Genomic DNA, 25,438 nt, shown 5'->3' on the forward strand with positions numbered 1-25,438 from the left:
GGAACTGGAGACTTGGGTGTTCCCCTTAACTCCTGAGCCATGAGAGTCTCCAGTGAGACGGGGACATGTAGTCACAGGCTGTTAAGGTGGGAGCAGTGGTCCTCAGGCCTGAGTGGGCCCTAGTCCCCCCCTAGGGAGCCTGTTTATCCATGCAGATTTCCAGGGCTGCCTGAAATTCAGACTTGAAGTTGCTGAGTTTCATTTAGCTGGGAAGGGTGTGGGGAGAATCTTCATTTTTAACAAGTTTAACAGACTGGTACAGGTGACCTGCAGCCCCTGCGTTCCTTCGGTGAGGGATTGGCTTCCAGGGCTTTGGAGGTAGTAGGTGATGTGGGGAGGATGGACCTGGCTGACAACCTACCGTGTGACCTGGAGTGGGTTGCATCCTCACAGAGTGTGTCTGCATCTCTTAACACCATGAAGTCATGCGGGTTCAAGGACATGGACAAAAGGTTTTGCACAGTGCTGTAACAGCCACCATTTACTGACCTCTGACTCTAAACACAAAAGAGGTCATCAGTGTGAATGCCAAGAAGGAAATAATGCCGGTGAACATTTCTTGAGTATTTACTGTGTACAATCCCCTGTGCTAACTCCTTTCTGTGGATTATTCTCGATGAAATTTTACAACACCCCGAATAGGTGCTATTAATGGCCATTCTACTAATGAACTGACTGAGCCACAGAGCTGTTAAGTAACTTGCCCAAGGTCACGCAAATGTGTAACTCTTCAGAGACTGAGGGAGGGAGGACGGGAGTGGGAAGGAGGAGAAGCAGATTGAGCGAGCGGCTCAAGAAGAGGAATCGACCCCAACGCCCACCAGGTATCTGGAACCCTTCAGCTTCGGGGACAGCTCGCGGGGATGTGGGGGGGCACTGGCTTTGGCCCCGGGGAAACGCGCTGGGAGGACTCTCCCACCTTGTGGGTTGGAGTTCGAATCTGTGTAAGGTTCTTGGCCTGCTCGAGGCTGCTCCAGTGGGGTGGGGGCCACCCGCAGGGCCGGGCGGGGCTGTGTTGCCATCTGGAGCCGCTGCGCCGCCGGCCACAGTGAAGGCGCGAGCAGCAAGAGTGCGCGCAGGGCTGGAGGGAGTGCAGCCTCCGCCGCCAGCGCCGCGGCGGCACATGGGCCGACCCCGCCGCCGCCCCTAGCAGCTCCGGCGGCCCCCGTCTCGCAGCCTGCCGCAGCTCCGGCTAGCCGACCAGCCATGTCGCTCAGCGGAGCCTCTGAGCGCAGCGTCCCGGCCACCAAGATTGAAATTACCGTGTCCTGCCGGTGAGCGGGCCACGCTGGGGAGGGCTTAGGCATTGCCCCAGCACCACCCAGCTCCGGGGCTCAACGCGGAGAGGGGCTAGGCCGCTGGGGAAGCAGCATTCGGGAAGGAAAATCGCGGCTGCAGACTCAGGGGAGTCGCTAGCGGACTCGGGAAGGGGGTTTCCTGGAACAGCTCCAACTACAAAAGAGGGCTCAGCCTGCGGCTTCAAGGGACGGGTCTCGGGGGTCCAGTAGGATCTGCGCCGCAGGAGGGCAAAGTTCTGGGGGCTAGCCCTCTTTCCTGGACCCTTGGAGGCAGTCCAGTCCGCAGAGAAACGGTTCTTGGGCGCAGATTTCCGGTGTTGTCCAGGGTGCTGATAACGCGCCCCCCCCCACACACACACCCAAGCCGGAGGTAGTAACGGGGGAGGGGAGTGTGATGTGAGCCCCGTGCCTCCCCAGGTGCCCATCTTTGGGCAGGTTCGAGGCGATGGGCTCCAGAATGATCCACCCCGTGTCCGTCTGTCTGTCCCTTTCTCTAGGAACCTGCTGGACCTCGACACCTTCTCCAAGTCCGACCCCAGTAGGCGGCACCAGGGCCAGGAGGGAGGGAACCTGGGGTCCGGGAAAGACTGAGGGGCGGGGAGGGGGTGCGGGCCGACCTGAAGTCCTTCCCTCCCCGCCCCCGCTCCCGCCTGCAGTGGTGGTGCTCTACACGCAGAGCCGGGCCAGCCAAGAGTGGCGGGAGGTAAGTCCTAGAACCCTTGGCCAGTCCGGAGCCGCCCCTGGGAACCACCTGCCCCCTTACAGGCCTCGCGCTGACTCTCCGCTCTCCATTCAGTTCGGACGGACCGAGGTGATCGACAACACGCTGAACCCAGACTTCGTGCGCAAATTCGTCCTCGACTACTTCTTCGAGGAAAAGCAAAACCTGCGCTTCGATGTGTGAGCCCCGCCCCGGATCTGGCTTGGACCGCCCCCCGACCTCGATCAGCCCGAAATTCCGGCTGGCTCCGCCCCCACGCGGGCCCCACCCCCCACCCCCGGCCTGGCTCCACCCCCAAGCCCGGTTCTGTGGCACTCTGAAGGGCTCGGCTCAGCCTTAGCTCCGCCCACAAGTCTAGGTTGGCCCTGCCCTTAGGTCAGATCCAACCCTCCGCTCCTTCCCAAGCCCTACCTCTGACGTGATCCTGCCCCCAGCAGACCCCGAACTTGGCCTCGCCCCGGGTCTGACTCACAATGACGCCGACTCCTGCCAAAAGGAAGTCCAGGTTGAATTCGGGTGCAAGGCTGCCCCTCCTTCCACCCACAATTTTAACCTGGACTCGAAATCCGACTCCTTTCCCAGGCTCTCCCACCAGCCCCGCCCCATGTTGGTCCCACTCTCTTCCCAGGTACAACGTCGACTCCAGAACCAACATCTCCAAACCGGTGAGCGACCGTTCACTCACGGGCTGGCTGGGCACACAGGCGGCGCTCAGTGTGTGTTAAACGACCCTCCTTAGAACCCTCCTCCCCCTCAAACCCGACTCGACCTTCTTCGGCCCCGAACCTGCCCTCCCTGCCCTCCTCTCCTGCTCCTGCCTCGGTTTCCCGCCTGTGCCTCTTACTCACTGCTACTCTTCCTTCTCGACTGTTGCTGGGACCCTCAGAAGGTGAGGCTGAACGGGGCTGGGCGGGGGCGACATGTGTGGTGTGTGAAAGGCGAGGGGTGGGATGGTATCTTGGCTTAAAGTGATGGCAGGACCAAGAAGGGCAGCTTTCCTGGGGACCCCGCGCCTCCTTTAAAGCCCCGGCCGCGTGGTACCGCTGCCTACAGTCGCCGTGGTCAGTGCAGCAGCGTCACCAGGGCTGGGCTGGGACTCTGCGCCGCCAGCCGGTCCTCGCCCCGCTGACTCTGTATCCCGGCGCAGGATTTCCTGGGACAAGCGTTCCTGGCCCTGGGAGAGGTGATCGGAGGCCAGGGCAGCCGAGTAGAGCGACCCCTCACGTGAGCTGAACCTGAAGGGGAGCGGGGGAAGGGCGGGCCTCCAAATGCTCCTCCTAAAGACACAGCCGACCCTGTACTGATGGAGGCTGGGATTCCCCTGGTCAGGGGCCTTCAGTGGCTTCCATCACCCTCCTGGGAAAATCCAACCTCCAGGGCTTTGCTCAAGTCAGTCTCAGGCCTGACGGATCTTGTCTCTCTCTTTCCTCACCCTTTTCATTCTTTTTCTAAGTCTGATTCAACCTTTAAGGTCCACTTCCAAGCCTTTCTCCTCCAGGAAGCTTTCCTCACTAAATCAGGTTCTCTGGAATTTACATTACATTCACTCACTAAATATTTATTAGCTTGTTTTGTATGCTATACCCTGTGCTAGGCACCAGGGATGTATCCATTCCACAGACACTACTGGGCATATACTCACTCTATGTCAGCCACTGTTCAAGGGGCTTGGGTTGCAGTGGTGAACAAAACAAAGGTTCCTGCCCTCAGGGAGCTTATATAACAGAAGGGGGAGAAAAACAGTACAAAACTGACATAATAAATAAGTAAATTACATAATATATTAGAAGACATTAAATATTGAGGAATAAAGACAAAATAGAGCAGAATTAGGGGGACTGAAAATGCTGGGTGGGTAGGTGTTGCAGTGTTCAACAGAATGCTTGAGTAGGCCTCCTAGAGAGGTAACTTCAGAGCAGTGACCTGAAGGAAGTAAGGGAGTGCGCTGTGCAGATATCTGGAGGAGGAATGTTCCAGGCAGAGGAAACTGCCAGTGCAGAAGTCTGATGTGTTCAAAGAGCAGCAAGGAGGCCAGTGTGGGTGGAAGTGCGTGAGCAGGGGGAAGAAAGGAGAAGGTGAGTTTGGAGCATTGACAGAGCCTTGTAGCCACTGTAAGGACTTTAGTTTTTACTCTGAGTTGGAAGTCACTGGAGGGTTCTGAGCAGAGGATTGATATGATCTGACTTGCTTTCAAAGGATGCTGCCGGGTTGAGACTAAACCTTGGGTGGACAAAGGTAGAAGTAATCCACGGTGCTAGCAGTGAAGGAGGGGAGAATTGGTCAGATTCTGGATGTATCTTGAAGGTGGAACCAACAGGTTCCTGACAGATCACATATGGATGTGAGAGGATAAGAGGAGACGAGGATGATACCAAGGTCTTTGGCCTGAACAAATGGAAAGATGGAGTTGCCATAAACGATGATTTTTTTTTAAAAAAAGTGAGGGAGGAGTAAGCTGTGGGAGGAAGTCAACCAGGAGTTCAGTCTGACCTGTTGAAATTCATAATTTTTATTAGACATCTGAGTGGACATGTCAAATAGGCAATAAGAAACGTGAATCTTAGGTGCTCTTTAAGGACATGAGATTAGATGAGATCACTAAGGGAGCGAGGAGAGAGGGAAGATCAAGGACTCCACGAATTGGAGCTAGAAAGGGAGGCTGAGAAGGATCATTAGTGAAATGGGAGGGTAACCGAAAGCAGGTGGTGCTGTCCCGGCAGCAAAGTGAAGGATGTTTATCAAGGACAAGAGAGTGGCCAACTATGTCAAATGCTGCTGCAGGTCAAGTAAGGTGAGGATCGGGAACTGGCCGTTGGGTTTAGCCAGATGGAGGTCGCCGGTGACGCTGACAAGCAGAGTTTTGAAGGAGAGATGGGAGTGACAGCCTGGTTGGGGAGGTTTAGAAGAGAATGGAAGAGAGGAATGGGAATTAGGAATCTTTCAAGGGGTTTTGCTGCAAAGAAGAGAAGAGAAAAGGAGGGGTGGCTGGAGAGGGAAGTGCGAGCAAGAATAGGTTTGTAATATTTTAACATGAGAAAAATTATACCACATTTGTATGCTAATGGGAATGATCCAGTAGAAACTGAAAATTTGACATAATAAAAAGAGGGGAGGGACTTCCCTGGCGGTCCAGTGGTTAAGACTCCACGCTTCCAATGTAGCGGGTGTGGGTTCAATCCCTGGTTGAGGAAGTAAGATCCCACATGCCGTGTGGCGTGGCCAAAAGAGAAAAAAAAAGGGGGGGAGAGTTGCTAGAGTGACGTCCCTGTGCAGGCAAGAGGGAGGGTGTGGAAAGTAGCACACAGTGGAGGGGTAAATAGGCACATGGCTAGTCATTTATAGCAACGGTAGGAAGGCCTCGTGTTGGAGAAGATACTGGAGGCAGGGTAGGCGCGTGGTGGGTCTGTGGACATTCTCCTCTGGTTGCTTCAGTTTTGTCAGTGAGGTAGGAAACAAGGTCATTGGCTGAGAGTGAGGATGGAGGAGGAGGCTTGCGGGTTGAGGAGGGAGGAGGAAGAGCGAAACTGCCATCTCGCGGAACTGGAAACGTGAAGTGACTCGGGGTGTATGGTATGATTAAGGACCCTCTTGAGGTTTGTGGTCACACATTTAAAATGAAAGCAATTAGCATGAATGTGTGTTTTCCTCTGGCCATATTCAGTTGCACAGGTGTAATACAGGTTAGGCAGAAAATTGGATTTAACTAGGGCTGTGGTTCTGCCAGATAAGTATATAGAAGTGAGAGAGGGTAAGGGAAAAGAAGTAGGATGCAAGGGAGTGATTATTATAGTCCAGAATGACTGGAATTCACACTGGGTGATGAGATGAGGGAGAACATTAAGGAAGCAAAGAACAGTGAGAAGGCAGTAGGATCAGCGACTCGGTTCTGAACGTGCAGGTGAAGAGTCCCTGTACTCATTACACTCTGTCTTTTTAAAGCACAGAGAGTCAGAGATCAAAGGAGCCAAAGAAATGGTTCAAATTCTCATTTTAAAGATGGGGAAAACCACATAGCAAGCTGGAGTCAAAACTTGAACTGAGAATACTCCTAACCTAGCTTCCTCTCTACCACACTTTTGGATCCCATGGGGGTTAGGGTTTGCAGGCCCATATCAACAGGGTCCCTGACTGCTTGGAGACCCAAAGCAAGTTGGGGATGGGTATCCTGGTATGCACCCTTCGGGCACATGGAAGTGTCCCTTCTTGGGTCAGAAGAAGATAAGGCTGCCCTGGACTTTTTGATCTCACTCTTCACAGTCTTCAGAAAGCACAGCATCTTTGACCTAACAAACCAGCCCTTTTGCCCCAGATCTGGATAGAAATTCCTCCCCCTCGTTAGGATTGCTACATCATGCTCTACTTGCCTATTGGCTTTGACATCCCACCTTCCCCTGGAAGCTCCCTGAAGGCAGGGTCTAGCAGAGCTGGAAAGTGCCAACTGGCCAATTCATACCTAGAACAGTGTCTGGTGTATCGTAGATGAAGAGTCTGCTTTGAGAAAGAGAACCACCTTCATATCTACCAAGTTTACCAACTGCTTTTCCTTCCAGGCATTCATTCTGATCTCTTCACAACCCTGAGAGGTGGGCAAGATTCCCATTACATAAAGAGAAAACCAGGGCCCAAAGAAAGGGAAAATAACTTGCCCAGAACTCTAAATCCTATGTCTTTCCTGTGCTACCATTATGATATGTCCACGTAGGCTAGGTTAACCCCTTCCTTCCAGACTAGAAACCTTCCCTAGTCAAAGTCAGGTCTTTCCCCACCAGAAGCCACCTAGGACAGAGGTGGACATACTCAGGACTGTCAGTCAATGACAGATTGTATCCCCTGACCTACCCAATCCCAGATTGGCCACCCCAATTCTTGTTTCCTACTCTCCCCTCTCCCCTCACAAAGAGGCTTTTTCTGCTTCCAGGGGTGTACCAGGCAAGAAGTGTGGGACCATATTGCTGACCGCAGAGGAGCTTAGCAATTGTCGGGTCAGTAAGGGCCACATACTAGACCCAGGAGGCTCTCTTCTCTCCCCAAACTCCCTGTAGTGGGCTGTCTGAGTTTGTGAGCAATTTGAGTGTCAATAGCCCAATTTCATCCATAGGATATTGCCACCATGCAGCTGTGTGCAAACAAGCTGGACAAGAAGGACTTCTTTGGGAAATCAGACCCCTTCCTTGTGTTCTATAGGAGCAATGAAGATGGCACGTGAGTCACTGCCCCCACTGTGACCATGGGCCCATTAGGGCTCTTAGGCTGGGACATCTTAGACTCCACCGGGACCTGAGCCCAGAATCCACTCAAGGCAGTGCCTGATATGTGCTTGAATCTCCAAGAGTATCAGGCCCTGTCTCTGGGCTCAGTCCTACCCCAAAGGCAGGTTCCAATCCTCCTGTCCTCTCCAGGTTCACCATCTGCCACAAGACGGAGGTTGTGAAAAACACGCTGAATCCTGTGTGGCAGCCCTTCAGCATCCCTGTGCGGGTATTGTGCAATGGAGACTATGACAGGTCTGCTTCAGCATAAGCTAAGGAGTAAGGGGACAAGGGCATGAGAGTGGGGTTCCTGGGCCCAAGAATGAAGGTAGAAGGGTCATAATAGTGTTGGAGGATCCTACTCAGTGAGACAGAGTTTTGGACATGGAGATGGGTGCATGGGGAAGCAGACGGATAGCCACATGGATGAATAGGTGGATGGATGGATGGATGGATGGATGGATGGATGAATGAAAGGGCAAATGAACAAATGAGTAAGCAGATACATGGATGGGTGGTCAGATGAATAGATAAACTGGTGAATGACTAGATGGGTATGTGGATGGGTGTATAAGAGGACTGACTGGTGGGTGGGTAGAGGGGGAGATGGATGAATGGATAGCAGATGAATGGATGAGTGGACTGATGGGTGGATTAGTGGATGGACAGATGATGGGTGGATTAATGGGTGGATGACTAAATGTGTGAGAGGATGAATGGGTATATGAGAGATTGGTGAGTTGGTTGGAGAGGCAGAGGGATGACTGAAAAAGCAGGAGGATAAACAGGTGGAACGACAGGTAGATTGATGGATAGACACATGAATGGATAGCAGAGGGAATGGATGGATTAGTGGATGAATTAGTTGGTGGATGAGTGTAAAGTAGATGGATAGGCTGACCATATGATCTAACAAATGGGCAGTATGAAGATAGGTGAGTGGGTAGAAGGATGGATGGGCATATAAGTGGATGGTTATGTAGAAGAATGGATGATCAGATGGACAAATGTCAGATGGCTGGATGTTTGGTTGGATAGATAAATCCTTCTTGATAGAGGAAATGCTTTCAGTTTTTCACCATTGAGAATGATGTTTGCCATGGTTTTGTCATATATGGCCTTTATTATGTTGAGGTAGGTTCCCTCTATGCCCACTTTCTGGAGAGTTTTTACTATAAATGAGTGTTGGATTTTGTCAAAAGCTTTTCTGCATCTGTTGAGATGACCATATGGTTTTTCTTCTTCAGTTTGTTAATATGGTGTATCACATTTATTGATCTGCGTATATTGAAGAATCCTTGCATCCCTGGGATAAATCCCACTTGATCATGGTGTATGATCCTTTTAATGTGTTGTTGGATTCTGTTTGCTAGTATTTTGTTGAGGATTTTTGCATCTATATTCATCAGTGATATTGGCCTGTAGTTTTCTTTTCTTGTAGTATCTTTGTCTGGTTTTGGTATCAGGGTGATGGTGGCCTCATAGAGTGAGTTTGGGAGTGTTCCTTCCTCTGCAAATTTTTGGAAGAGTTTGAGAAGGATGGGTGTTAGCTGTTCTCTAAATGTTTGATAGAATTCACCTGTGAAGCCATCTGGTCCTGGACTTTTGTTTGTTGGAAGATTTTTAGTCACAGTTTTAATTTCCTTATTTGTGATTGGTCTGTTCATATTTTCTGTTTCTTACTGGTTCAGTCTTGGAAGGTTATACCTTTCTAAGAATTTGTCCATTTCTTCCGGGTTATCCATTTTATTGGCATATAGTTGCTTGTAGTAGTCTCCTAGGATGCTTTGTATTTCTGCAGGGTCCATTGTAACTTCTCCTTTTTCATTTCTAATTTTATCGATTTGAGTCCTCTCCCTCTTTTTCTTGATGAGTCTGGCTAAAGGTTTATCAATTTTGTTTATCTTCTCAATGAACCAGCTTTTAGTTTTATTGATCTTTGCTATTGTTTCTATTTCATTTATTTCTGCTCTGATCTTTATGATTTCTTTCCTTCTACTAACTTTGGGTTTTGTTTGTTCTTCTTCCTCTAGTTCCTTTAGGTGTAAGGTCAGATTGTTAATTTGAGATTTTTCTTGTTTCTTGAGGTAGGACTGTATGGCTATAAACTTCCCTCTGAGAACTGCTTTGCTGCATCCCATAGGTTTTGGGTTGTCGTGTTTTCATTGTCATTTGTCTCTAGGTATTGTTTGATTTCCTCTTTGATTTCTTCAGTGATCTCTTGGTTATTTAGTAGCATATTGTTTAGCCTCCATGTGTTTGTGTTTTTTGTTTTTTTCCCTGTAATTGATTTCTAATCTCATAGCACTGTGGTTGGAAAAGATGCTTGATGTGATTTCAATTTTCTTAAATTCACCGAGGCTTGATTTGTGACCCAAGATGTGGTCTATCCTGGAGGATGTTTTGTGTGCACTTGAGAAGAAAGTGTAATCTGCTGTTTTCGGATGGAATGTCCTATAAATATCAATTAAATCTGTCTGGTCTATTGTGTCATTTAAAGCTTGTGTTTCCTTATTAATTTTCTGTTTGGATGATCTGTCCATTGGTGTAAGTGAGGTGTTAAAGTCCCCCACTATTATTGTGTTACTGTCGATTTCCTCTTTTATAGCTGTTAGCATTTGCCTTATGTATGGAGGTGTTCCTGTGTTGGGTGCATATATATTTAGAATAGTTATATCTTCTTCTTGGATTGATCCCTTGATCATTATGTAGTGTCCTTCCTTGTCTCTTGTAACATTCTTTATTTTAAAGTCTATTTTATCTGATATGAGTATTGCTACTCCAGCTTTCTTTTGATTTCCATTGCATGGAACATCTTTTTCCATCCCCTCACTTTTAGTCTGTATGTGTCCCTAGGTCTGAAATGCGTCTTCTGTAGACAGCATATATACGGGTCTTGTTTTCGTATCCATTCAGCCAGTCTGTGTCTTCTGGTTGGAGCATTTAATCCATTCTCGTTTAAGGTAATTGTAGATATGTATGTTCCTATTACCATTTTCTTAATTGTTTTGGGTTTGTTTTTGTAGGTCCTTTTCTTCTCTTGTGTTTCCCACTTAGAGAAGTTCCTTTAGCATATGTTGTAGAGCTGGATTGGTGGTGCTGAATTATCTTAGCTTTTGCTTGCCTGTAAAGCTTTTGATTTCTCCATCAAATCTGAATGACATCCTTGCCAGGTAGAGTAATCTTGGTTGTAGGTTCTTCCCTTTCATCACTTTAAATATATCATGCCACTCACTTCTGGCTTGTAGAGTTTCTGCTGAGAAATCAGCTGTTAACCTTATGGGAGTTCTCTTGTATGTTATTTGTCATTTTTCCCTTGTTGCTTTCAATAAGTTTTCTTCTTTAATTTTTGTCAATTTGATTACTATGTGTCTCAGCGTGTTTCTCCTTGGGTTTATCCTGCCTGGGACTCTCTGTGCTTCCTGGACTTGGGTGGCTATTTCCTTTCCCATGTTAGGGAAGTTTTCGACTATAATCTCTTCAGATATTTTCTCTGGTCCTTTCTCTTTCTCTTCTCCTTCTGGGACCCCTATCATGCGAATGTTGTTGTGTTTAATGTTGTCCCAGAGGTCTCTTAGGCTGTCTTCATTTCTTTTCATTCTTTTTTCTTTATTCTGTTCCGCAGCAGTGAATTCCACCATTCTGTCTTCCAGGTCACTTAGGCGTTCTTCTGCCTCAGTTATTCTGCTATTGATTCCTTCTAGTGTAGTTTTCATTTTAGTTATTGTATTGTTCATTTCTGTTTGTTTGTTCTTTAATTCTTCTAAATTTTTGTTAAACATTTCTTGCATATTCTTGATCTTTGCCTCCATTCTTTTTCCAAGGTCCTCGATCATCTTCACTATCATTATTCTGAATTCTTTTTCTGGAAGGTTGCCTATCTCCGCTTCATTTAGTTGTTTTTCTGGGGTTTTATGTTGTTCCTTCATCTGGGACATAGTCCTCTGCCTTTTCATCTTGTCTGTCTTTCTGTGATTGTGGTTTTCGTTCTGCAGGCTGCAGGATTGTAGTCCTTCTTGTTTCTGCTGTCTGCCCTCTGGTGGATGAGGCTATCTCAATAGTTCTTACTTTATAGAATGATTGTTAAATTAAATTAGTCTGTGAAAGTGCTGAGAACAATACCTGGAATATAGTAAGACTCAATAAGTTGTAGGGAATTCCCTGGCGGTCCAGTGGTTAGGACTCTTGCCCTTTCACTGCGGAGGGCCTGGGTTCAATCCCTGGTTGGGGAAATAAGATCCCGCAAGCTATGTGGTGCAGCCAAAAAAAAAAAAAGTCAAGAGTAAAGTATAGTAACAGCAGTATAAATATCAGTAGTAGTAGTAATACTGGTAGTGGCAGTAGATAGTTGGGTATGTGCATGGATTAATGAATGGATAGGAGGGACAGGAGGAAGTTTGATAGAAGGACAGATGGGTGGATTGGAAGATGTTTTATGTATAGTTAAGTGGGTGGGGGTGTCTCAGATTTATCATACACACCCAGCCTACGTTTATCTCCTGCATTTCAGAACAGTGAAGATTGATGTGTACGACTGGGACCGGGATGGAAGGTAGCACTGCTCCACATAGTACTGCCCTCTCCTATAATTAACACAAACAGTTCCCTGAAATATGTAGTACATTCACTAGGAACCCCAAAGTAGCCTTGGGAGCCAGAAAGGTTGATGACAGATGCCAAGACCTTGGGTACAACTGATGCCCTCAGTTGTCTCTCTGGTACACTGTCGCTTCCCTTCTCTTCCCCTTAGCTTGGTCCCTCTTCTAGCCCAAGCCCCAGTGCCCTGCAGCCCAAGTAGAGGCACAGATAGTGGAAATAAAAGACTGGTTTCAGGCTTCCCTGGTGGTGCAGTGGTTAAGAATCCGCCTGCCAATGCAGGGGACACGGGTTCGAGCCCTGATCCGCGAAGATCCCACATGCCGTGGAGCAACTAAGCCCGTGCGCCACAACTATTGAGCCTGCGCTCTAGAGCCCACGAGCCACAACTACTGAGCCCGCCCACCACAACTACTGAAGCCCACACGCCTAGAGCTTGAGCTCCACAAGAAGAGATGCCACCGCGATGAGAAGCCTGCACACCACAACAAAGAGTAGCCCCGCTCGCTGCAGCTAGAGAAAGCCACGAGCAGCAACAAACACCCAATGCAGCCAAAAAATAAATCAATTTAAAAATAATAATAAATTAAAAAAAATAAAACTAATGAGATTACCTCCCAGTACTCTAATGGTTTATTTAAATAAAAAAAAAAAAAGACTGGTTTCAGAGATGTCTCCAAACCACCAGCAGTTGTTGCTTACCCACCTCTGGTCTCATTGCAGTCACGACTTCATCGGTGAGTTTACCACTAGCTACAGAGAGCTGAGCAAGGCCCAGAACCAGTTCACAGTGTATGAGGTGAGAGCTCCAGCCCTGCCCAGGTTGCCCAGGCCCTCCATCCTAGTGTGCTCAGTCTGTGGTTCCCGTCCTGTTTCCCTCCATCACTGTTATCTTCTTCACTTAGGTACTTAACCCTCGGAAGAAATGTAAGAAGAAGAAATATGTCAACTCGGGAACTGTGAGTACTCCCTAGAGCCCTGTCCCTCCCTGGATCCTTCTGTCTCTATCCCCACTGACATAGCATGACATGGCAAATGTTGAGGGTATGGGAAAGCTGTTGGCACAGATTACTTGGATATAGTAATGTTGGATACAAGGTGGCACCATTTAAGTTTTTGTTGTGTTTTGTTTTTAATTTTTTTTTCTCTCACCTAAGGAAATTGTTTTGAAATTTACTCTTTTGCAGATTTTTGGGGAAAACCTAAGTTATATTTCCCAATTTAATATATTTTTGGAAATCCAAATGTTTCTGACAGCTTCCCCTTTTTGCCCTTTCAGAAATTGGACAGGGTGGGATGGGGGTGAAATCAAGTGCCTCTTTCCCTTTTTCTACCCTGACTACACTTTCCAAAGTAGCAGGGCTGCCTCTTCTGTCCCGCAGGTGACGCTGCTTTCCTTTTCTGTGGACTCTGAATTCACTTTTGTCGATTACATCAAGGGAGGGTGAGTCACAGGCCAAGCTTTTGGCTGAAAGCCCAGCAATGAGTTACTCCCAGTTCTGAGCCTCAGTTTTACTATTCATTAATGGTCAGGGTCCAAAGAGATCATGAGGATAAACTTTAAAACACTTGGCAGACTACAAAGTGCTTTATAAAGTGCAGAGTGCCGCCCATCTTAGTTCTCTCCATGGGGCTGCCTTTCAACCCAATCTTCCAGCCCGCCCTGGGAAGATGACAGACCAGTGGTTTTCAAAGGTGTCCCCAGTAACCTTACTGGGGCCCAGGAAGAAGATATGTCCAGGCAAGAGGGAGAAGCCAAGAAAGAGGGAAACGATAAGCAGGCTGTAGGGGACATCCTGCTTGGTTTAGGGGACACAGGCTGACCTCAGAAAGGTACTTGTCTTCTCTAAACCTCACTTTTCTCCAGTGTAAAATGGAGCTGTTAAGTACTACTTCAGGACGATAGTAACGGTTAAATTAAATTCCATCGCGCACATTATGTCATGCAGCAGGCATTTAATTCTGCCACCCAAAGTGTGTTCAGTGGGCCAGCAGCATCTGCCTCACTTGGGAGTTTGTTAGAAAAGCAGAATCTCAGGCTCCACCCAGACCATCCAGTTCAGAATTTGCATTTTAACACGATTCCCAGGTGGCTCATATGCATACTAGTGTTTGAGAAATCCCGGTATAGTAAGTTATTAGTCCCTCACTTCTCAATCCATCTATTTCCCCAATAGGACGCAGCTGAACTTCACAGTAGCCATTGACTTCACAGCTTCCAATGGTGAGGCATGGATGGGGGAATGGGGTACGGAGGAATTCTAAAGAAGTCACTAGGGATTGGCCTGGATTCCAACCTGGGAATAAGAGTTAAGCTACCCAGAAAGCCCAGGCTTGAGGCAAGGCCCAGTCAGGCTCATACTGGGGCAGGAGTGTCGTGAGGAGATTACTGGATGTAATGGTAGGAGAGGGTACAGAAAAATAAGTGGGTAAATGGATCAAAGAAAGTTGAAAGGATAGACAGGTCTACATAGCTTGAGAAGCAGATGAGTAAATGAATGGATGAGAGGGAATACGAGTGTAATGAGAGATGAATAGGTAAATGGGTGGATGACTGGGTGGGTAGATAGATTTATAAACAGAGGGGGCAAATGGGTAATGAGTGAGTACAGTGGGTTAGACAGGTAGATGCATGAACTGGTATGTGGGTGGACAAATGCTCAGATGTTTAAATTGGGGAAATGGATGAGTGTACAGGTGAATGGATCCATTTGAGGATAGACAGGCAGGTGAATGAATGGGATGGATAGGGATGGATAGAGATGGATAGATGGATGAAAGAATATGGCTATATGGATGGATGGGAAAGAAAGAGAAATAGCAGGTGAACAAGTGAATGGATGGATGGATGGATGGTTAGGTGGGTGGGTAGTTGGATAAGAGAATGGAGAAGCGGACAGATGGAGATGAATAGGTAGACTGAAAGATGGATTTATGGCCAGTGGATGGGTGAATGGATGTATGAGTATGTGGATGAACTGAGGGATACCTATAGGGGTTGGTGGATGGATAGATGGATAAATGAACATTTGGATGACTGGGTAAAATAATGAGGGAGTACATGGGTAAAGAGTGGATGAATGGATAGGTGGATGGATGCATACAACGATAGGCAGGTGAACTAATAGATCATCAAGATGACCATGAGGTGGGTCTCCTGTTTCCCTATAGGGAATCCCCTGCAGCCCACCTCCCTGCACTACATGAGTCCTTATCAGCTCAGCGCCTATGCCATGGCCCTCAAGGCAGTGGGAGAAATCATCCAGGACTATGACAGTGACAAGCTGTTCCCAGCTTACGGCTTTGGGGCCAAGCTGCCTCCCGAGGGACGGATCTCCCACCAGTTCCCCCTGGTATGGTATGGCCAGAGCCTAGACTCCATGCCCTGGCATCTGGCCCACCCACGTTGACAAATTCTTCTGCTTATGTCTCTTCTAAGGGTCAAGGACCTGCCAAGTAGCAGGAGGAGCTAGGAGAAGGTGGCAGAGCAGGGAGGGGGCAGGGTTGGAGTTTGGAGGGGACTCTGAGAGACAGCGATGCAAGAAGGAAAGAGTGAGCTAGGATCAGCCCAGCAGGGCATCTTCCCTGACAGAACAACAATGATGAGGACCCCAACTGTGTGGGCATTGAGGGCGTGTTGGAGAGCTACTTCCAGAGCCTGCGCACAGTGCAGCTCTACGGGCCCACCTACTTCGCCCCTGTCATCAACCTGGTGGCCAGGTAAGGAAACTGGGTGGGGCTGGGGGAAACTAAGGGGACCCAGACAGTGAACTGACTTCCCAAGAATAGTTAGGACCACTCTTGGGTGAATTTGGGCTCTGGGGAGAAGGTGAAATTTTCAGTGTTGGCCAGGCTCTGTTATAAAGAGGTTACATAATGCCTTATTCTGAGGTAGAAAGGGTGTCAACAAACTACCCCAACCCCACTCCCTGGGAACAACAACCCAGGCCTCAAGTTTGGGGAAGAGAGAAGGGCCTACAGAACAGTGGGTAAGGCACAAGTTTGGGCATCAGACCTGGGAGTGATCCCAGGTCTACCACTCACTAACCATGTGACCTGAAGCAACTTAGCTTCTCTAAGCCTCCATTTCATCCCTGTAAATAGGTGTAATAATGGATAACCATAGTACCTTCTTTATAGGGTTATTGGAAATTTAAAATTAGATAACAATATAAGAATGATTAGGACTTCCCTGGGGCCCAGTGGTTAAGAATCCGCCTGCCAATGCAGGGGACACGGGTTCAAGCCCTGGTCCGGGAAGATCCCACATGCCGCAGAGCAACTAAGCCCGTTCGCCACAACTACTGAGCCTGAGGTCTAGAGCCCGTGAGCCACAACTACTGTAGCCCGCGCGCCTAGAGCCTGTGCTCCACAACAAGAGAAGCCACCGCAACGAGAAGCCCGTGCACTGCAACGAAGAGTAGTCCCTGCTCACCACAACTAGAGAAAGTCCATGCACAGCAACGAAGACCCAACGCAGCCAAAAATAAATATAAATAAAATTAATTTAAAAAAAAAGAAATTACAAACTCTTTAAAAAAAAAAGAATGATTAGCACAGTGTGTGGCCCATAGTAAGTGCTCATGGTAGATTAAAATGAGCTTAAGTTGCAGATTAAACTATAGAAGAGTAACTTCTAAAAACAAAAGAGTAACTCCAAATTTTCAGAACAAAAACAAAATGCAAAGAAAATCCAGCTCATGTAACAAATGATTTTCTTAAATGCAGATAAAATAAAATGACAACTAAAACCAAACATATGTCAGTGAACCTAAAGTTTTTCTGATTGAATAAAAAAATAATAAGTAAACTGTAGTATGCTAAATAGAAGAGACCCATCGAAAACAAAGTACCTCAGAAAACTTGAAAGTAAAAAGATGAAACAAAGAGAAGAAAAGTTGAAGGATTTCAGGGAGATTTATATGTCCAGAGACTTGCCTTTTCTCTAATAAAGATTAGTTATTTTTTAATTCGTAGTGAGATAATAGTTTCTTTAATTACAGAAGTAACATAACATTGCTGTAGAAAATTTCAAGGATGGAGAAATTAAATAAGAAATCACCCAGAATACGGCCCATGGGAATGTGGATGTATATATAGTTATTGACAGTCTTCCTTATGCAACCATAATGGCAGTCAAATTACATGTAATATTTCACTACTGAGTTTTTCACTTAATAATGGAACCTGAGCACATTTTTTTGTTGTTATTAAACAGACTTCTTAAATATTATCTTGGGCAAGTTCACTCATTCATTCAGTCAGTCAGTCAACATTCCATAAAGGAGAATGTAGCATGAATGTGGGCTATGGGGCTAGACTAGCTAAGTTACACCCACTCTACCACTTACTAGCTGTGTCACTTTGGGCAAGACTGTTAACCTCTCTATGCCTGTTTCCTCAGCTGTACATGGGGATAATAGTATCATAGAGCTGTTGTGAGGACTAACTAAATTAATATTTGTCAAGCACTGAGAACAGTGCCTGCCACATTGTAAGTGCTATAGGTGTTAGCTATTACTGGTACTATTATTATCATTATTACTATTCTAAGGGCATCTGTGTGTGCTCAGTTCTCTGCTGGGGCACTAGAGACTCACAGATGAATCAGATCTAGGCTCAGCCCTTGAGATCTCCTGCCTCGGTGCAGGAGACAGAAATATAAACAAATCATTACCTTCTGTAGGCCGGAGCTTCCCAGACTTTTCCAGCAAGTTGCCTGTTGGCAAAGGCAAACAACAGCTTCCCCTAGGGGAAACTGGGGGCACAGCTGAAAGCAGCCAAGCTGAAAATGTCTTTGAAATCCCCATATTTTATCTTTAAAATGCATGCAAATTTACATTCTTCTGATATTGTGTCCATGTTTGCTATAATCTGGGGGGGGGGGAAGGTGTTTTAAGTGTACTTAGAGCCATCTAGCTTTATCCACCAAATCATATAGTATAATGAGTGCCTCCGGTATCCTGTGACCTTGGGTTCCCCTTGGTACACATGCTGGTACCCTCAGGGATGTGAGAACCCATTTGGAAGGGCAGACAGCCCGTCTTGGTGGGTGGCATCCTAGAAGGCAGAGGGAGAAGGAGAGTCTGAGAGACCCAAGGCAGTCTAGTCACAGAGGGGACTGACTGCTTGGCTGGGTGCAGAGGGCAAACTGGACTTTATCAGAGGAAGATGCACAGAGCAGGCCTGGCAGCAGGAACCACATGTGAAAAGCACAGAGGTATGAAGGGTGAGCTCGGTAAACAGTGAACAGTATACTCTGAGCAGAATGTGCAGTGTGTACGGAGGAGTATCCAGAGAGCAGGCTGGAAGGAAGACTGGAGGAATCAAGAGCTCAGGCTTTAGGTTCAGATGTTCAAGCGTGGGCTTGGACCCCAGCTGCACCACCCCTTGGGGATGCTACTTAATGTCTCTGAACTTCACTTTTCTCATTTTAAAAATTGGAATAAAAAATGTGCCTACCTCATAGAATGGTGGTGGGGATTAAATTAGATCACGTATGTCAAGAGTGCGGCTGTGATTTTGATGATCACAGATGACTCTTTGTCGTTTCCCACCCCACAGCCAGGTGGGGCACAGACTGGCCTTCCCCAGCCAGTCACCCAGCTCCAGGTCTAAATGGCCTTGGGAATGCCAGGCATCGGCAGGGAGCCAAAGATGTACCTCCCGTGCCCAACGCCCTTCCGTGCCCCCCAATGCCCTGGCTCACAAATCCCTTCATGAGGGGGCCATTGCCCACTGCTCCAGCCTCATCTCTCTTCTGTGGCCCCACGTGCACCCCCTAGAACACACTCTCTTGGTTTGTACGTGCTATTCCTTCTCTCTGGAACACTTTCCCTTTACCCTCCCCTCCTCCCCCCACCCCACCTCCACCTCCACCTGGCTAACTCCTACTCATTTTTCAGGTCTTGGGTTAGATGTCATGTCCTCAAAGCCCTAACCTCACTGCATCTTAGTGGTGAAAGCATCCATCACCCCGCAGGACAATGTCCAATTCTCTGCTGCATGCTCAGCACCAAACTTGGTGCCTGGCCTGACACATAGCAGGTGTGCAGTGATTATTTGCAAAATGAGTGAGTGACAGGAAACAGTACCAGCCCAAGCCTATAAGGAGGCTGCAGCCAGGATTCAGGAACGGATCACGGCCCACTCCCACCCTGGGCCCTGGGCAAAATGAACTGGAGCTATTTGAATTCTCCACTCTCACCACGCTTTCCTCCTTCTTTATATCAAGCTTAAATACTAGCACTGTCCAACAGAACTCTGCAATGATGGAAATGTTCTGTATCTGTGATGTCCTATATGGTAGCTGCCAGGCACATACAGATAGTGAGCGCTTGAAAAGTTGCTAGGGGGAACAAGGAACTGAATGTTGAATTTTATTTAACTTAATTAATATAAATTTCAATAGAGGCTACCTTACTGGAGAGTGCAACTCCATCCTTTCCAATCCACACAGGGCCCAACACTGGAAGTCAAGAGACCAGGTCTGCCACGGCCTTTGTGCTCTCTGAGGTCTCGTTTTTCTTATGTGTAAAATAAGGGGACTAGAGTTAATGACTTCTGAAGTCCTTTTCAGATCAAAAAATCTTGGATTCAAAGACTGATAGTGAGAGAAGGGAAAGGAGCTCTGGGAGCAGCTGTTAGACTGGCTGAGGACCCAGAAGCCTAGGCAATGGGATGTGGTCAGCAGAGGGGAGAAGGGAGAGAGGAGAAATGGGTGAGAGAGGGAAGAAAGGAGGCCTTCAGTCTTTGGTCTTGTTCTTGTATAAATACCAACATCTTTCCAGGGCCAACAAAGCCCTGTGTGGTTTGGGCCCCACCTCATTTCAGTCACATGGTCCACTCTGCTTCCTTCTCTTTCTGGGCTCCAGAAAGGGTAGGATTCCTCCAGTCCCATTTTGGGGCCTTTGTCCATGCTGTTCCTTCTACCTGGAATAATTCTCCCCCTTCACTTAGCCTCTTCTCCTTCCTCCTCTCCTTTATCCTCAAACACTGTTTCCTTAAAGAAGCTTTCACTGACCTGGGCCATGTCAAGATCCCTACAGGACACTGTCATAGCAGTGTCTCTTTCTATCCCAACTCTCATCACAAGTGCAATTCTAGCTATTTCTGTGATTCTTAGATCAGCATCCCCTCTCAAGGGGACTGGGATGGATTTGTTTTTTCTCACTGTGTACCTCCAGTGCCTAAACACAGTACCTGCTATAGTGAGTGTTCTATAAATGTAACTGGAGGGATGGTAGGTGGGGCAGGCAGCCAGGTCTGGGGAAGGAGCATGAGCTTCAGAAGCCCCAGTCCTTGACCACTGCTTACGTGCTGGCTGTGGAAGTTTTAGGGACAGGACATTCCTTTGAACTCTGGGCTTTCAGCTGAATTCTGATCTTGGCCTCTCACCCAGGGCTGCAGCCAAGATCTCTGATGGTTCTCAGTACTATGTTCTGCTCATCATCACTGATGGGGTCATCTCTGACATGACACAGACCAAGGAGGCCATTGTCAGTGTGAGTCTGAGGAGGAGGGCTTGGAAGGGAGGGGTCACTGTTAATAACCGTGAAGGGGTTGAGATTTTACCCTACACGCAAGCTAACAAGTTAACCTGCCAGTTTCATGGATGCTGGCAGCAGACACAAAAGCAAAGGACTTTGGGACTTCCCTGGTGGTCCAGTGGTTAAGACTCTGTGCTTCCACTGCAGGGGGTATGGGTTCGATCCCTGTTTGGGGAACTAAGATCCCACATGCCATGCAGCGTGGCCAAAAAAAGCAAAGGACTTTGCTGTTCCCAGCAATAGCAGTAGCTCAACTATCAGCATTGGCTCTGATTCACTAAGTCCCGCTTCCCACAAGATAATGTGCAGAGGGCCAGATGACACCTGTACCCACAGTGGGTTGCATTATAGAACAGAAACCCTAAGTGTAGAGAACCTGAGTCTTTTATAATGGGCAGTAAGCATGCCTTCCCTTTGTTCCAGTGCGAGATATTATACTGGACAGTAAACAAACTTGCCCTTTGCTCTGTAGGAAGACACTGTATCTTTCAAGGCAGTTACATATGGAGACATCCTTGAAAAGATAATCTGACACAAAGGGAATCAGTGCCTCTGCTTGTAAGATGTGCAGAAACATCACACACACAGAATTGTCTCCCAACAGCCACTTCCCTTGTTATGCCTGCTCACCCCAACCATTTACCCTCTTTCCCTCACAGGCCTCCTCACTGCCCATGTCCATCATTATTGTCGGTGTGGGACCAGCCATGTTTGAGGGTAAGATGGGGGGTGTCCATGAGTGTGACCAATAACGGGAAAATAGGGGAGGATCTGGGCACCCAGGCCTGCCTCATAGAAAAGATAGGATGGATGCCTGTGCTGGACTTTGGCCAAGTCACAGACCTTCTCTGAACCTGTTTCCTCATCATAACCAAGGCTGTTCATACAAATACTTCCCTCCTGGGGTTCCTGGGATGAAGGAATGCGTGGGAGGGCATAATAAGAACTCCATTACAATGCCTAATGTTTGTAGGACTTTGATACAACCGTTAGGCATTCTCATGATGACTCCAAAGGGGAGCTAAGAGGGAGGGGGCAGCATGGGTTGGTGTGGGAAAGGCCAATCAGCTGAGGGGTGTCTTTTCCGCAGCAATGGAAGAGTTGGATGGTGATGACGTGCGCGTGTCCTCTAGGGGACGCTATGCAGAGCGGGACATCGTTCAGGTAGACCTGACCCGGGAGAGGAAGTCATGGAGTCAAAAGGCACGGTGGGAAGGAGAGGCTAAGTTAGCAGCTGTTCTCCTTTACTGCCTTCTTAATCACCTGCCTTTCTTCCCTTCACTCTTTCAGCCTACCTACATTCATTCAACAAACTCTTTTTGAGAAACAGGCAGGTTGCTGCAGCCATCGTGGATTCATAGTGTAGGAGATCCCAAGGCTCCTGCCCTCTAGTGGAGGCAACCAATAATAATCACACATCTCATTAGATTGTGATAGGTGCTCCAGAGGGACAGCAAATGCCACAATGAGAGCCTATAACAGGGACCTGATTAGGTAGGGTAGTCAGGGAAGGCTACTACGAGGGAATGACATATGAGCTGAAATCTAAAGGAGGTATAAGCATTACAGGTAGAGAAGCAGCACGTGAGAAGGCCCTTAGGCTCAAAAGAACTTGCCCAATCATGGAGAGGGCAAGAGGCCAGGGTGGCAGGATCACAGGGAGTGAGAGGAAGAGGAAGCCAAGGCCTTGCCAGTCATGGTGAAGCTCAGAGCTTTGTTCTAAAAGAACTGGAAAGCTCTTGAAGGATTTTACGTAGAGAAGTGGGGTGGTCAGACTTGCATTTTAAGACATGCAGAGATGCTGCAGGACGGTGGACTATAGCAGGGCAAGAGAGAAGGCAGGTAGAGCCGTTAATGAGGAAGCCTTTGAAGTAGTACAGGGGATTTGGATGGGAATGGAAGCAGTAAGGATGGAGAGAAGAAGCATTTTCAAAAGATTATTTAAGAAAAATTTCCAAGAGTTGAAGATTTGATTAAATGGTGACAGGGAGCAGGGCTTCAAGGATGATTCTCAGTTTTCTATACTGAGCCACTGGGTGAGTGATAATCCCATTTACTGGTAAAGAGAAAGCTGGAGGAGGAGCAGATTTGGCAGACAAGCCTAGAATTCCGTTGTAAACACATTGGGCTTGAGGTATCTAAGACCAATGAAAGGAGATGTGATATGCACAAGTGAATATGTGGCTCTGGGCCTTAAAAAAGAGGTCAGGGATGGATGTATAAATTGGGGAGTCATCAGGGAACAGGTTTTTTTTTTTTTAATTGAAGTATAGTTGATTTACAATATGTTTCAGGTATACAGCATAGTGATTCAGTATTTTTAGTTTATACTCCATTAAACGTTATTACAAGATAAAAGCTATAATTCCCTGTGTTATACAATATATCCTTGTTGCTTATCTATTTTATACATAGTAGTTTGTATCTCTTAATCCAGGGAACAGTTTGTAAAGTCACAGAAGTGTATGAAATCACCCAGGAAGAGAACTGAGAGAGAGAAGGCACCAGATTTAGAGATTAGGTAGACCCAGAGGACTGGGGGTGGGGATGGGGGGAAAGGCATCCAGAAAGGTAGGAGAATCTAGAAGAATGTAATGTGTCAAGAGGGGGAAGTGTTCAGGAAGATTATGGTCAAATGTAATAGAAAGCTAAAGAGGAGTCAGCAAGATGAGGCTGACAATCATTGCCCTCTGGACTAATTTGGGAAAATGGTGCTGTTGACATCGTTAGCGAGAGCAGTTTCAGTAGACTACATGAAGCCAAATTAGAGTGGGTTGAGGGTGAACAGAAGGTGAAAAAAAAAGTGGGTGGAGAGAAAGCAAATGTAGAAAGCTCCTCAAGATGGGGGAGAGAGATAGTGTGATATTTGGAAAGAGATGTTAGGAGGTCAAAGAGGAAGCCTCCCTACTGCTGCCTTCCCCACTCCCCTCTCTTCTGTCCACCACCACATCTGATTGTCTGTGCCTGTCCCAGTTCGTCCCATTCCGAGACTATGTCGACCGGTCAGGGAACCAGGTGCTGAGCATGGCCCGACTAGCCAAGGACGTGCTGGCCGAGATCCCAGAGCAGCTACTGTCCTATATGCGCACCAGGGACATCCAGCCTCGCCCTCCACCCCCTGCCAACCCCAGGCCGACGCCAGCTCCAGAGCATCCCTGAATAGCCCACCTATCCAAAGCCTAGCAGCCTGCTCACCTGCCCACCCACTGCTTCTGCTGAAAGCCAGAGGCACCTGGAACCCTGGACCTCACTGGAAGGCCAGCTTGGAGGATCGGTACTGGCTGGTCGAGCCCTCTGCCCCCTCAACCATAGGAGGGCCTGGCACTCCCTGCCTTCATGCCAATAATAAAGCTGATCTCTACTCCAGTCTGTCTCATGGGTCTTGGGGAGGGAGGGACCCAGGATCTGGGGCCACACCAAGAGAAGGAGGGGGCAAGGACAGTTTCAACTAGGGTTCATCCCCATCCTAACACACATTCATCTAACACTTGAGACATTCTTCAAATACGTTAAGGAACAAGTGAATCTTTATGTGTGTACATTTTTTCTGAGGGGAGAGGCCCATAGCTTTTATCAGATTCTAAAAGGGGTTCTTGACCTCCAAAGGGGTCAGCTTTAAGATGATTCTGTATAACTCTGCTCTAATCCATCTAGTCCAAGTTTTTTGAGTGAGGATAATAAAAGAGTTGATATTTTCTTTGAGTATTCACTACACGTCAGACACTGTGCTAGGTGATTTACAGGTATCATCTTATTCAATCCTCACAACAATCCTGTGAGGTAAGCACTATTTTATCTCCATTTTACACATGAAGAAACTAAGGCTCAGAGCGGTTAAGTCACTTATTGTAGAGAACCCAACAGTTTGACTCCGGATCCAAAGATCTTAATCAGCAAACCTCTTCCTGGGGTGTTAATTTTATAAGGATGTTTGGGGGAAGACACTGTATATGAAAACACATACTTTATAGTGGGTCAACTGCAAGGTTTGTATTAAGATAAAATAGAAGTTTCCAGATGCTTTGGGCTTTGCCCCAGAACCCTGGCAGAATCTTTCACGCTCGCTGTTGACGGCAAAACTGGACAGGCTCAGCAACAAGTATTGTTTAACAAGTGGACTCTTCCTGGCCCCCAAGTTCTCCGAAGCCCCCAAGAACTGACAACAGAGTTGTCGAGCTCAGCTTTACAAATAAGTAAAGGTAGGTGAGGAAGAATTTAACGACTTGGCCAAATTCACATAGCTACTAAGTGGCCCAGTCACATTAAAAGCAGCTCTGTTTCTTTGTTTATTTTTTTTTATTTTTCGGTACGCGGGCCTCTCACTGCTGTGGCCTCTCCCGTTGCGGAGCACAGGCTCCGGACGCGCAGGCTCAGCGGCCATGGTTCACGGGCCCAGCCGCTCCGCGGCATGTGGGACCTTCCCGGACCGGGGCACGAACCCGTGTTCCCTGCGTCGGCAGGCGGACTCTCAACCACTGTGCCACCAGGGAAGCCCGCAGCTCTGTTTTGACACTATCTTCCAACCGGCAACCCGTAGCCATGAAGCATTTCCCCGCCTACCTACAGGGTTCCAGCATCTGAATCTCATTTTACCTTACACAACCCCTTTCACGCCCCACCAGCCTTCCGCACCACCCCCAATCAGGCAGCTACTTTCAGATTCACACCTTTTTCTCCAGCCCTGCCCCTTTACCTTTCCCAAGCCCCACCGTTTACCTTCAGCCTCACATCGTTTTTCCCAGCTATATCCTTTCCCCCTAGCCCATCTCCAAGTTCCAGGCCCACCCAAAGCCCCGCCCTTTCTTTTCTGAGGCCCACTTTTCTGTTTAGTCCCACGCTTCACCCCCCGTTCAGCCCCTATTCTCCTTACTGGGGGTCTGCTTTACAGATGGCCCCGCCCACTGTTCGCAAACCCCGCCCCGTAGACTGGTTTATTCTCTTCCAGCCCCGCCCCGCCCCTACCTATAACTTCGGGTCCCCCTTAGGCTCCTGTCCGCGTCCCTCTTGCTCTTGGCCCTGCCCCCC

At 47.8% G+C, this 25,438-nt stretch overlaps 1 protein-coding gene across 9 annotated transcripts; it reads left to right on the plus strand.

Annotated features, from left to right (window-relative positions):
- Positions 1-32: 32 nt before the first annotated feature.
- On the plus strand, positions 33-23,779 carry CPNE9 (copine family member 9). Of its 9 annotated transcripts, none has more exons than XM_067755369.1 (20): positions 33-1,274; positions 1,796-1,836; positions 1,955-2,001; positions 2,095-2,198; positions 2,648-2,684; positions 3,167-3,243; positions 6,938-7,001; positions 7,118-7,221; positions 7,419-7,523; positions 11,779-11,820; positions 12,588-12,663; positions 12,770-12,823; positions 13,247-13,308; positions 14,042-14,088; positions 15,036-15,217; positions 15,457-15,584; positions 20,266-20,368; positions 21,073-21,130; positions 21,504-21,577; positions 23,387-23,779. In XM_067755369.1, the coding sequence occupies exons 1-20, from the start codon at positions 1,207-1,209 to the stop codon at positions 23,570-23,572; spliced, it is 1,659 nt and encodes a 552-aa protein (XP_067611470.1). In that variant the 5' UTR covers positions 33-1,206; the 3' UTR covers positions 23,573-23,779. The 9 variants fall into 9 exon arrangements, with proteins under 9 accessions (XP_067611470.1, XP_067611471.1, XP_067611473.1 ...); XM_067755370.1 differs by having other exon boundaries at positions 33-824; XM_067755371.1 differs by lacking the exon at positions 33-1,274 and adding an exon at positions 1,566-1,668.
- Positions 23,780-25,438: the final 1,659 nt, after the last annotated feature.

This window comes from Pseudorca crassidens, chromosome 10 (genome assembly GCF_039906515.1).
Source record: "Pseudorca crassidens isolate mPseCra1 chromosome 10, mPseCra1.hap1, whole genome shotgun sequence".
NCBI classification, from domain to species: domain Eukaryota; kingdom Metazoa; phylum Chordata; class Mammalia; order Artiodactyla; family Delphinidae; genus Pseudorca; species Pseudorca crassidens.

Coding starts and splice junctions, on each gene's coding strand:
- CPNE9 (XM_067755369.1), top strand. CDS start 1,207: ATGTCGCTCAGCGGAGCCTCTGAGCGCAGCGTCCCGGCCACCAAGATT. Junction 2,199..2,647: donor CAAAACCTGCGCTTCGATGT/GTGAGCCCCGCC, acceptor CTCTCTTCCCAG/GTACAACGTCGACTCCAGAA. Junction 7,002..7,117: donor AGGAGCTTAGCAATTGTCGG/GTCAGTAAGGGC, acceptor TTTCATCCATAG/GATATTGCCACCATGCAGCT.